The following is a 13,748-nucleotide window of genomic DNA, read 5'->3' as shown; positions in this document are numbered from 1 at the left end:
TTTCATTATGGGCAAGTTACTTAATTACTCTGTGCCTCAGTTTCCTTATCAATAAAATGAGAAAAATAATAACACTTATCTCACAAAGTTGTCATAAGAATTAAATGAGATAATATGTAGAAAACAGAGCAGTATCTGTTATATAAGTATATACTCTTACAGTGGTGGATTACTCTTATTATTACACATTATGTTTTAAAGCCCAAAGAGCAAAATCTACCTTTTCCTTCTGAACTGCCAAGAGATTTTCACATATTGATATATATGGGGTAACTATTCTAGTTTAAAAGTGATTCGGCTTGAACTAAAAAGCCTGACTTATGGCCTATCAAACATATATTGTACATCTGCTTATCCATTAAAGTAAAGAATGCACTCTCTTAGGATAAGAATGTGTACTTCCCCTCCTATGCTCTATTGGTAACACCCAGATTAATCCCTTTCCTGACATCAGGGTCATGGCGACCTACGAATTTGCAAATGAATACCTCTTTGAAATTTTGATGGAAATGTATCCTGTGTGTGTTTAATGTATGTTCTGTGTTCTAAAAAGATCTAAGACTGTACTGAAACCTACGCTTCTCCAGAATGCCTTCGAAGGTCTTCCTGGGTGATAATCCTCACTCTGGCTCATAATGAACTCAACCCAGGTTGGTGGTGAATTATTTATGTCGACAGAACCTTATAGCAGAACACCTGCTGTTCTTGCTTTTTATGTCTTTTATGAATTCATATGCCCCCTTCCAGGCTCCTATCTCCATCCTCCCTTCTGGCATGTCTCAATGTTTCAGTGCAAGAAGTTTATCAGACATCCAGAGGAGGTTTTAAGCCCATTAAAGTTTTAGTTAGGCCTACAATGACTGAGCATGTATGGAAAATGACTAGCATATCACCTATTTCCCAAACTTTCGTGCTCCTAATCCACCAGCTCTCTCTCTCTAAGATATGACAAATAAAAATGGCAAGCAATAGGATATATTGAAGTATATGAGGAAGCCATTTGGTGTAAACCTAATTCAGCCCGACCTTGTCTTTCCAAAAGGTCCTGACGTGGCCGTTGAGCATGCATTGGATATCTGCTTTAGACACTCCCTATGGCAAGAACAAAGGCCCTTGAGATACAGGTGCCACTTCCCTCCCCCTCCCAACGTTGGCATTTCCTTAAGGATTAAGCATCTTTCCTTAGGCTAGGAACTGATTGCTGGGCTCATCTGTGACCACCCAGCTCGAGACAATAGACTTGCCTCCTGCTACGCCTGCTGAGATAGCAGACCCGCTACCTGCTGTGTCCATCAAACGCTGTGCCGACAGGGCAATCTTGTGACTATTGTGGGAGGAACATTTCAATCACATGTGAAACATCCTGTTTGGGGGTATTGTATCACTCTGTATACCTCACTTCTTTGGTGGTCTTTCTTTCCTTGGGTGGGGGGGGGGGGAGGCCCCGGGCCATGGTCGTCAGATTTTAGCTCAGAATAAACTCTCCCAAATTTTCATTTACAGATTGGTTATGGATTATTTTCATCGACACATAGCTTCACAGCCTCGCTCCCAATACAGTCCTAACCTATTTGACAAAGAGATACCTTCAGTCACTCACCAGTCACCATCAGTAAGGTCAACAGGATATACTTCATGTTGATGCCTGAATCTTGTCCTGAGGAATAAAGATGTAGTGGAAACTAACAGGCACAAAGCAGGGATAGAACTTATACCCTACTTGAGGATTCTGAACAGCAGGAGAAGATGCAGGTGGGAGAACTGGGGATGAGGATTCTACAAAATTCTGTCTTCTGGAGGTCTCTCCTTCAAGTCTTGATCCTCAGTGTAAAAAACAATTCATCAGTCACACTTGCCCACTCTCTCTTGTCAGTAGGCATAGAAATCTTCTCAGTCTAACTGAAACCTGGCCTAAGGGAAGATGAGCTCCAGGGATCTGAGCTTTATCCACCTCATCTAGGGAACAGAATTCCAATGTAGGAGTCATGTGAACCTTCCATGGAGTTAAAATTCATCTCAAGTTTCTTCCTTAGCCTCTCAGTTCTTTTCACCAGTTCCTTCCCCACAATGTGTGACTAGCATCCCTCCCCCTAAATGTCCCACTGACCCCTCTCCTTTCTGAACTACTCTGATGAAGCAGAGCGCTGTCTCCACCCCTCTGTGTGACATTGACTCCCTTCCCCTTTATGCGTGTCACACCAGCCCACTCCTCCTCAGAACCGCTTCACTTGTACAGGTCACATCTCACAACCACAGACACCATTTGAAAAAAAGTTCCCAACCAATACCAATACCAGTGAATCTTGTCAGATCTCTAAATTTGTTGTTACTACACTGCCGTCTCAGACACGGTTCTCTCTCTCTCTCTTTCCTTCTCTGAAGCTGCCTTTTTCAAATTGATTTTTGGTGGCAAAATATAACAAGAATATTACTTAAATCGAAAATCAGACAGCAGAATGAGATGATAATAGATTTAGAGTCCCTATAGACCTGAGATATTCTGTGGAATGAGGCTGGGGACAGATGTCTCTGTATGTACACAGAATCTATAATAACACTAATAGATAAAGAAACTTAATGATGAGGAAATGTTGAATATGATACAGACACACACACCCCCATCCATCCATAGGATTCTAAAGTTATTTTTTCAAAGAGAAGTTTTAAGAACAATGTCCATATCAGATATCAGTATCCTAAAACAAATAGATAAAAAACAAATGGAATTTGCAAAGTAAAGGAAGCATTCAAAGGCTAAAGTAATATAAAAAGTTAGTATTGAAACAAGAAAGCCCACACTTGAAAATAGTTTGATAAGCTTGGGAAAAAGTGTGTGGGGTGGGTAGGCAGGCAAACAGGGGATGAGAAGAGAGGGTGACAAAGACAAGATGAGATAAGGATCAAGGGAGGTCCCTAAATCATGCTAGGAGTTTACCCTATAGACAGTAGGGAACTGCTGAAGAGTTTTATGAAGGAGACTAATATGATCTTATCTGTATCTCAGGAAAAAAAACAGTTCTGAGTATAAGACAGAATGTCAAGTGGAGCAACAGTAGATGGGCAAATACATTAGTTCCAGCAAGACAAGATTATGGCCTGGATAAGGATGGCAGCAGTTAAGAATGGAAAGACATGGATGGATTTTAGAGATTTCTAGAATTAGGATGAACTTTGGGATTGAGTGGTGAGAAAAAGAGAGAGATCAAACAAGTGGAAGGTAGAATTATCTCCTAAGATACGGAAAACAGGCAGAAGAATGAATTTGAAAGGCCAGAGGAGTTTAATTTTGACATGAGAAGTTTCAGAGGTCTATAGGTGATACAAACAATGGTTTCTAAGAGGCAGTCGTATATGGGGGACAGGAGATCTGGGCAAGAGATACCAATTTGAAACTCATAGACAGGTAATAGTGCCCAGTGCCAACCTCCTCCAGAAAATTTGTTGCTTTAGAGACCTTTTCCTAGATAGCAACCTTGCTTTTCTGGTCTTAGCCCTCACACTGTCAAACCAGTCCTCAAACTCCCTTCCTGGACCAAAGTCTTTCCAAAAGATTTAGGAAAAACAACTTCAGAGTAAAGTGTACCTCTTTCTCAAATTTTCACCTGTTTTAGCTAATCCTACTCCCACCATAGAAAATTTCCCACAACTCCATCCTGTCTTCAAACCTCAAGCATATTTCATATACCAGCCCTACTCCCCAGTGTACCTGTGTTCATTGTGAGGCTTTGGAAAGTATGTGCCATGTCTGTTTTTCACTTCATACTTGAGGAAATTTGTGTGTGAGAATGCATAGTTTCCCAAGATCCATGAGTGCTGGTTGATTAGCTGAAGCCTGCAGGACGTGGTTTAAAAGGTATGCATATCCACAATAAGACCTAGATTGCAATCATGTGCAATTTTGAGAAAATCACTTAAATTATCTCTGTTTCAATTCTGCCACCTACAGATCAGAAAAAAGAAAAAATTATACTAGCCTGTTTCCTCTTTTCAGGGTTGTTAGATTGGAATGAGATTATGGGCCTAAGAAAATGTAAAAGGTTAGAGTGATACAAAGTGTAATTAATTTTACACCTCAAACTAACCTGATATAACGTTACCTCTAACAAAGTCTGTAAGGAATTTAATTCAGTGCCTGGGATTCAGTAAATGCCCAACGAATGTTAGCTTTTATTTTTTTTTCTGCTTTATCTCCCCAAACCCCCCCGTACACAGTTGTATATCTTAGTTGCGGGTCCTTCCAGTTGTGGGATGCGGGACGCCGCCTCAATGTGTCCTGACTAGCGGTGCCATGTCCATGCCCAGGATCCAAACCCTGGGCCACCACAGTAGAGCACGCGAACTTAACCACTCGGCCACGGAGCCGGCCTCTGATGTTAGCTTTTAGAGTTGTGGGGGAACAGAATTTGCTATCCCAAAATGTATCTCTTTGGCTTGATTATTTTTAAGAACAAAAGACTCAGGAAGAAACTTTGACCTTCCCCCTAATTGCCTAAAAGAATTTAAGATAGAAGGCCTGTTTCAGGAAGGAGAGAATACCATAAGACATCTATAGTATAATATGAACTAGGTTTGGTAGACAGGGAGGAACCTAGCAAGGCCTCTTGGATCAAAGTCCTCTCTAGCTCTCATTATCTTTGCAAGACACAGCAAAGATTTGTTTACCAAACACTTGCTTTTCCATCTCCATGTGAATTGCCTTCATCCCCTTTGAAATCCCAAAGCACTACCCCCAATACCTTCCTTTGTCTTTAGCTGAAGATGATATTTAAGGTGGTGGCATCAGCCATTTTGGTGAGTTACTCAGTTTTCCTGGGTTTCTCCCATGTATACGTGTTATTAAATTTGTTTGATTTTCTCCTGTTATTCTGTCTCATGTCAATTTAATTCTTAGACCAGTCAGAAGACCCTGGAGGGTAGAGGAATATTTCTTCCTCCCCTACAGAGTTAACTGCTCTTTTTCTACAATTATCCAAGGATGACCAACCATAGCAGTTTATTATTGGCTGAGAAATCTTTTCATCAGGTAAAAAGTACTTAAAGGTCTTGCCTTCTGAATTGTCACCAGCATACAGTAGATCCTAGATCTAATGTAATCTAGAGTGTAAACCATTCCCCAAATGTCAAAATAACTGTTCTCTGAATGCTTTTCATCTCCATGTTTCCTTAGCTCAAAGATGGTGATCAGGACAACCAGACCAACTTGGTGATGATGACTGAGTGATGAAATAGTGATTAAAGGGAAAGATGAAGCTGGTGTAACAAAGATGGGAGGGGCTGAGGGAAAGCATATAGTAGGGGGCTCAGAGCAAACATGGGGACACTGTCTTCTTGAGCTAAGGTAGCGAATCCTGTCCCCCACAGCCCTGGCCTCAGAAACTCCATGGGGAAGATAAGTTCTGAGCCTAGAGCTCCATTTTCCACAAACAGCTGAACCACTTTTAGGGAGATGGGCTTTTAGAGACAGCAGATAGAGGGACCTGGATCCAGAAGTCTAAGGAACTGGGCTTCTTCTTTCCCTGAAAGATCCTAATAGAGGCAGAATCCCCCACCTTCCCTGTAGTAGAAGAGCCTCCATCCGTCTATCCGGAGCCCACTTTCTCCCCCCATTTATGCCCAGAGCTGCTGTCCAATCCCATTGTGTGCCCCCATACCTAACCATATCCACTGATTCTACCAGGTGTTCCTGAGGAGAAGACTGGGCTTCAAGTTCTACTCTCTGCTGATCTTCTACATCTCACAGGGAAAGATCTGGACTGCTATGAAATTTATCATCTATTTAAGTGTCATTGTTGGTATGTATCCATGACCACCTACTGTCCTATAAGGCATGGGTTAATGTAGGATGGTGTAAGATAGACATGGGATGTGCAGAGAGTGCAAAAGAAGAGTCAAGAAAAACAGTTACAATGACAACTAGGGGTCTTTCCTCTTAGTCTCCATTCAAAGGCCCTCAGGAGAGGCTGAGCCCCACCTTCCAGTGCTAAGCTATGGGTGTGTTATGGCATGAACCTGCCTTGGAGAATGCTTAACAGTGAGTTATTCCAAAATAGGGCCTCATCACCCACTGGGCAAGTCCCCATAGTCACAAAGATAGAGAGCTCATTCTGATGTCTGACGTGCCCCCATTTTCAAAAGCTTAGAAACTCAGAAGGCAGGGAATGGAGAAGGTATGAACAAAAGATCAAATGCAAGGGCCCTATCTCCTGCACTCCCTGACTTCCATGAAGTTCTTCTGACGGCCGAATTTGCCGGTGAGGCATATCCCCCCACTCCCTGACTGCCTAGGTTGCATCATAAATTAGCCATATGAGCTTGTACAAGTTAATTCATCTGTGCTTCAGTTTCTACAGTCAAAATGGGGATATTACTATCTGCAATATTGAGTCATTGTAAAGATTAAATAAATCCATGTAAAGCACTTAGAACAAGAGCTCAGTGTCTCTTATTAATACTCCATCCTTTTTCCCTTGGGATTTCTAACTGTGTGATCACACAGAGAAGGGTGTGGTGAAGTACAGACCTAGGCTTGGGGAGGATCAAGAGAAGTACTGAGGACAGCCAAAACAAGAACAGTACTTTATTTCTGTTACTAGAATCAGCCTTCCTCCCCTTTCTCCTCTAGTTTTTTTTTCAGTAATTCATTTATGAAAAACATTGCATGTTCACATTAGAAAATTTGGAAATATTAAAAAGTAGAAAAAAATAAACACCGTGCGTAATCCCACCTTTCAGCTAACACTTTGTTTGAATTTACTCACAGGATTTCTTTATTTTTTTGAATTTAAGTGGTTTATTTTTTGTTTGTTTACTTGTTTTTAGATAATTGGATTACTAGATTAAATGTACATTTTTACCATTATTTTTAACTTAAAGAAAGGTTATCATTATTTCTATTGCTGTTTAATGTTCTTTATAATACAATTTTAATATGTATAATGTTCCATTTGTTCATGTACTATTTTATTTCAAAGTCCAACATTATTGTATTGGCCATTTATGTTTCCAATGTTTAGCTATTATAAATAATGCTAAAATGATCACACTTACCATAATCTTTATCCAGATCTTGTTATTTATTTATAATGAATTCTTGGAGTTAGAATTGCTAGGTCACAGGTGACGAATCATTTACAATTCTTTACACTTATTTCTAAACTGCTTTTAAAGAAGACAGAATCAATTCACATTGCTACAAGCAGTGAATGAGAGTCTCTCTCATGGTACTTTCTTAAATTGATTATCAACATTAAACAAAAAATTATTATAAATAGATAAAATGATATGTCATTTTAATTTACATTTTTATTTGAAAAAATTGTCAAACATTTTCAAATTTTCTGGCCAATAGATTATTTCTTTAAAATTATCCATATTCCTTTTCAACTAGGAAATTGTTGATTGTCTTATATGTTCTAAGAATGTCTTATATATTAAGTATATTAATTATTTTCTCAGGGATATTTTTCTCTGCTCAGTCATCTGCGCAGAAAGAAGACCATGCTCCCTATTTGGTATACCTCAAGTCTCACTTCAACCCCTGTGTAGGTGTGCTCATCAAAAACAACTGGGTGTTGGCCCCAGCTCACTGCTACTTACCGTGAGTATTGAGCATTCCCACCCTCCAAAAGACCTCCTAATCACTCTACATCAGTAGTCTTCAAACAGAGGAAACATTTGCCTTCCAGGCAACATCTGAAGATATTTTTGGTTGTCATAATGAGGGGTGGGGAGGAGGCTGTGCTATTAACATCTATCTAGTGGGTAGAGGGCAGGGTGAGGATGCTGCTAAACATCCTACCATACACAGGAGAGTTCCCACAACAAAGCATTATGCAACCCAAAATGTCAATAGTCCACTGTTGAGGAGCCCTGCTCTATATACTATGCCTCTTCAGTCTCCCATCAGTTTTTCCAAGTTTTTTACTGGCAATATGAATACATTTTATCAGATAAGAAAACAGCAGGTAACTGATGGTGGACTCAAATTGGAAAAATTGAGAATTTTTAAAAAGAACTAACGACAAAGGTATGGATAAGTTATAGAGAAAGCACAAAGAATAGTTCAGTACCCCCAGGGTTAGTTCTAGAGAGGTGCAGTTACTACCCCTGGATCTAAAGGAGCAAGTGGAGAAAAGGGTAACAAGATGGGGGTGGAGGGCAGGGAGGAGACAGAGAGAGAGAAAGCACTGTATGGAGAGACTGCCTGATAAGAGTTGTAACTTTTGCTCAGGAGACACAGCCAACAATCAATCTGTGGCAACCCTGCAGGCAAGGAGCTCGGAGGATAAATGCCCAACCTCACTCCTCTCCCTCCAATTACCTTCTTGTGCTTCCTATTGGCCAAAACCCAATCAGAAGCCAGAGGACAAGAGAGCCTATTGATTTAATCCACATACATCACCTCACAAAGGTGCAGAGCAGGATGAAGCAGGATTGTCAGTGGATCTAATGAAGCAAACAGGAGATATCCAATACTCAGCTCATCCCTTTCTCTTACTTCTACCAGAATAAAAATGTCCAATTAGATAGGTTGGAGCTGGAGAGGATGGAAAATAATATTTCTATACCATGCATAATTTTCCTCTCCACTACATTAAGGACACAACATGAAAACACAGTGGCTAAAGGCTCCACCACTCACTGTGTGACCAAGGGCGAATTACTCTTATGTGCTTCCATTATTTCATCTGTAAAATGAGGATTAAAAATAGAACCCACCTCAAAGATATGTTGTGAGTTGTAAATGAGGTCATCTAGAATCCAGATAAAGCATTTGACATAGTACCTGGCACACTGTAACATTCAACATCAGCTTTGATGATGCTAATGATGAGGAGGAGGAGGAGGAGGATGACAGTGATTACTTCTAACCCGCTCTCTCTCCAGAAATCTGAAAGTGATGCTGGGAAATTTCAAGATCAGAATTAGAGATGGGACAGAGCAGGCAATTAACCCTGTCCAGATTATCCGTTATTGGAACTACAGCCATAGCTCCCCCCAGGATGACCTCATGCTCATCAAGCTTGCTAAGCCTGCTGTCCTCAACACCAAAGTCCAGCCCCTTCCCCTCGCCACCAGCAACGTCTGGCCAGGCACTGTCTGTCTGCTTTCAGGTTTGGACTGGAGCCATGACAACAGTGGTGAGTACACCTCCCACAGCAAATCAGTAACCCCTGAAAAGGATCACACAGGTCTGCATAGCTGAGAAGAGAGGAGAGGAGAATAGGTGGAGACCAAAGGGAGACACTACACGACTGGTCTGGCAAAAAGAGACCCTCCCAGAAGTCCAAAGCTCCTCCTTTCCCAGGGCATCTAATGCCCCACAGCCTCTTCAGGGCTTGAGCAGCTGGAGCCACCAGGCCATCTGACCCTGTACAGAGGGCACACTGTTCCTGATTGTCAGAGGCACAATTCCCATTAAAGAGGCTATGTTCCTCCCTCCCATACAGGCTCATTTTACTTGTAGAGGACACCACTGAGAGCTTGAGTCAGGTCAGCTCTTATTCCTCCAAGACTGGACACAGAGTAGAAAGAAAACTCTGCTTTTTAAAGAGACATAAAGCCTATTTCAAAATCCTTGGGATTAACTCTCATAACTGTGCACAAGATCATTTCTTTCCTTTTTCGCATTCCTTATTTTCTTCAGACACACACACAAAACACCAGTTGAAATAGAGGGTGGTAATTGGAAGGGCTAAATAACAATGGTGAACAGGAAGGTTTCTTTTATCCCTGTCTTCTCTCAGGCCGACACCCTGATTTAAGGCAGAACCTGGAGGCCCCTGTGATGTCTGATAAAGAGTGCCAGAAAACCGAACAAGGAAAAAGCCACAGAAACTCCTTATGTGTTAAATTTGCGAAAGTGTTCAGCCGAATTTTTGGGGTAATCTTTTCTCTATATTCAGCTTTCATTTATTTGTATGTGTCTAGTTAACTATTTAATCATGATATTTTAAAAAATTTGAAATCCCTTATCCCCTCATAATTTTTTGAGAATTTGTTAAGGCTGCAGCAAAGGCCTCATTGTTTCTTCAGTAATGGGCTCTCCTTGGAGGTCTTTATTCGTTAAAGGGTATCATGCAGTACCTGTAGTTAACAACACTTTTCTAGGTTGTTATTCTCATAGCTGCAAGCGAAAATGGGCATTGCTTTAAAAAAATAATTCAAATATTTCACAAATTGAAACTGGCTTCACTAGCTCAAATAAAGGAGGTTTGACTCATTTTACATGTGAGTTCTATAGAAGTTTTCTCTGACTTTCTCAAAATCACACAAGGCTAGTCACAGGAAACCTAAATCAGTGACTCAAGCTTCCTGTCTCATGATCCAGTGCTCTTTTCGTGACCCAGCAGGCTACCTCTAGGCAGGGCTCATTCAAGTTAGGGACTAGAGGGCTCCTGTGAGAAGATCTAATCATATCTCTTTCTCTCTCCTTCTTTCTGCACAATCTCTGGTAGGAGGTAGCTGTCGCTACTGTCATCTGCAAAAACAAGCTCCAGGGGATTGAGGTCGGACATTTCATGGGAGGCGATGTCGGCATCTACACGAATGTTCACAAATACATACACTGGATTGAAAGCGTCACTAAAGACAAATGAGACCCCACTACTCCCTCTGAGTCCCACTGGCTCCACCATCAACTCTACAGGCCATTACTTTCCCCGAACTCAAAATAAAATGTCCAAATAGAAATATTTGGGTGCTTCACACCAATGGCCTCTGTTTTCCTGTTTGTGCCTTTGCCCACGGATCATAGTGATGAGAAGAACCAAGAACAATACATGAAATGAGCACTTACTAAACTGTACTGGCTTATATCTATTGTCTCAGTTAATGCTCATAACAAACCTTTGAGGTTATCTTTTATCTCCACTTTTGTAAATGAGAAAAGTGAGACTAAAAGACGTTATTTAACATTATCTGTGACTGATAGATATCAGAGCCTGGAATGGAACCCCAAAATGTCAGATTCTCAATCCTATGCTCTTAGCCTCAAAATTAAAGGGGAGTCCATGGCACCCCAACATATGTTGGGTTCTATTTTCCTGCTAGCTCTCTTATCATTCAAAGGGCTTGTAGCCCTCACTTGCGGCTAAGACCTTGGGTATTGGAATAAGCTCTCCTAAGAATGGTCATACTTCATCTCACTGCTGCACTGAATGCAGCATGCTACAGGGAGAGAGCTAGTGGATGGGTAGGAATTCAAAAACAGAACTTTGGGAAAGGGTCAATCACCATAAATCGAGTCCAAAGGGAGGTCTGGCAGCTCCAGAGCAAGGTGAAGAAGTCATCCAGATCCAAGGAGTGCACAATCTCAGGGCAGCAGCAGAGCTCAAGAGGTAGAGATGGCAGAGAGAAGGTGAAGGAAGAGCAGAAATTAGATTTAGCCACAGATCATGGGATTAGCAAAGTGGAGACAGCAAGTATCAGTTCTCTGGTTGAGAACTTGGTAAAACATCTCTCCAGATGTTCCACATCTGGAAGTGATAGAGGAATTCTGGATAGCCAAGAGATGGGGGCATATAAGACAAGGATGGGTAGAGTAATCTCTGAGTAGATGAAGATTCAGGAAACAACCACACACTATCCTTGGGCAATATTTTCTATTCCCAAGGTTTAAAATACAGTCTATACTTTAGTGACTTCTGTGTTAGGCAGAATAATGGCCCCCCAAAAATGTCCACACTCTAATCCTCAGAACCCATGAATATATTACTTTACATGGAAATTCAACTTTGCAGATGCGATTATTTATGGACCTTGAGATGGGGAGGTTATCCTGGATTATCTGGGTGGAACCAATGTAATCACATGGTACCTTAAAAGTAGAAGAGGAAGGCAGAATATTTGGCCTGAGAGATGTGACAACAGAAGAGGCAGCAGAGATTCAAAGCATGAGAAGGACCTGACCTGGCGCTGCAGGCTTTGAAGATGAAAGAAGGAGGCTACAAGGCAAGGAATGCGTGAAGACTCTAGAAACTAGGAATGATCCTCAGCTACCAACTAGCAAGAAAATGGGGACTTCAGTCCTACACGCCCAAGGAATTGAATTCTGCCAACAACCACAATGAGCAAGGAAATGGATTCTCCCCAAAAAGGAATACAACCTGGAAAACACCTTGATTTTAGCCCACTGAAATCTGTCAAATTTCTGACCTACAGTACATGAAAATAATAACCTTGTCTTGATTTAAGGTGCTTATGGTAATTTGTTACAGCAGCCTTAGAAAACTAATACAACTTTTAAATCCATATTCCCTAAAGGAACTGCTTTTTATATGGGATGTAAAAACCTTCAATAGTTCCCAATTGCCCTGAGAATAAATTCTAAACTCATTAGAATGGTATCCAAGCCTCCTTGAGACCTTCCATCCACCCCATCCCATTCCCAAAATATTCTAAGTACAGTCATGCATCACAACCATGGGGATATGTTCCGAGAAATATGTCATTAGGCAATTCTGTCATTGTGCGAACATCATAGAGTATACTGAAGGGGAATAAAATTTGCCACCACAAAATGTGTCTGTTTAACATGAGGATTATTTTAGGCTGATTATTTTTAAAAAACAAAAGACTCAGGTTTTCTTATTATCTCTCCCTTAACTGCCTAAAAGAATTCAGACAAAAAAACCTGTCTCAGAAAGCGAGCCATCATCTTAGCATAACATCAATTAGGTGGTAGACAGGGAGGAACCTAGAAAAGCCTGTTTGTTGGGTTCCCCTCTGTGTTCCGTTTCCCTGTAGCCAGACAAACACTTGTTTTCTAAACGTTTTCTCCTTTTCACCTACCTGTGAATTGCTTTCCTTCCCTTTGAAGTCCCTGACTCTCCCCATCCCCAACATATTTTGTGTTTAGCTGAGGATAATATTTAAGGTGAGGGCTTCGGCCATTTTGGCAAGTTACTCAGTTTTCCTGGGTTTTTCCCATGTATACATGTTATTAAACTTTTGTTTGTTTTTCCCCTGTTAATGTATATCATGTCAATTTAATTCTTAGACCCAGCCAGAAGAACCTAAAAAGGCAGAGGAAAATTTCTTCCTCCTCTATGGTAGCTATACAAACCTAGATGGTATAGCCTACTACACACCTACGCTATATGGTACCAATCTTATGGGACCACTGTTGTATATGTGGTCTATCATTAACTGAAACTTTGTTATGTGGTGCATGACTCTCCAGCTCCTGCACATGGCATTGCTTCCTGACCCCATGAAATGCAAATCTGTGTAAAAAGGATGTCAGGGGAAATGTAAAGAAAAGGCCAACACCCTGTCTCCTTTTAAGTTGGCAACCTGGTCAAGACCTAAACTTAAAGTTAGATACATTTGAAAAAAAATGTCTTGAGCTGAAGTCAAGTCTTCAAGTCTTGGATGCAAAGGCAACAACATTCCAGGCAAAGTATCTCCTCTTCTCCCAGTGCCTATGACTTAAGCAAAGACAAATCATATCAATCAGTATCCAATCAACTCCTCTATGTTGTTTTTTTCTTCCAACTTTTTTAACCCCATTAATTAGAGTGGTGCTCTCCGGGCACAGTGACCAATAGCATGAGTTCTGGGGCTGAATCACCAACCCTATAGTTTATCTGGCTGTGGGTGCCACTTGCCTAAGTGTCAAGCTGCATCTCACAGATCTCTTTCCCCCCGTTCCTGCCTCCATTCCTGGCTCCTACATCCAAGGTTGTACTGTGTTCTCTCCTTGAAGGAAGTGTCACAAAATTTAAACTCACTATTAAGTATTTATT

General features: G+C 41.0%; 1 protein-coding gene across 1 annotated transcript; it reads left to right on the top strand.

Moving 5' to 3' along the window:
* The first annotated feature begins 7,071 nt into the window (after nucleotides 1-7,071).
* Nucleotides 7,072-13,544, top strand: PRSS37 (serine protease 37). Its single transcript, XM_014859219.3, has 4 exons — nucleotides 7,072-7,597; nucleotides 8,887-9,140; nucleotides 9,747-9,883; nucleotides 10,458-13,544. The coding sequence occupies exons 1-4, from the start codon at nucleotides 7,419-7,421 to the stop codon at nucleotides 10,596-10,598; spliced, it is 711 nt and encodes a 236-aa protein (XP_014714705.2). The 5' UTR covers nucleotides 7,072-7,418; the 3' UTR covers nucleotides 10,599-13,544.
* Nucleotides 13,545-13,748: the final 204 nt, after the last annotated feature.

This window comes from Equus asinus, chromosome 1 (genome assembly GCF_041296235.1).
Source record: "Equus asinus isolate D_3611 breed Donkey chromosome 1, EquAss-T2T_v2, whole genome shotgun sequence".
Lineage (NCBI taxonomy): Eukaryota > Metazoa > Chordata > Mammalia > Perissodactyla > Equidae > Equus > Equus asinus.
The sequence above is the reverse complement of the archived record's forward strand: the minus strand, read 5'-3'. Positions and strand labels throughout refer to the sequence as shown.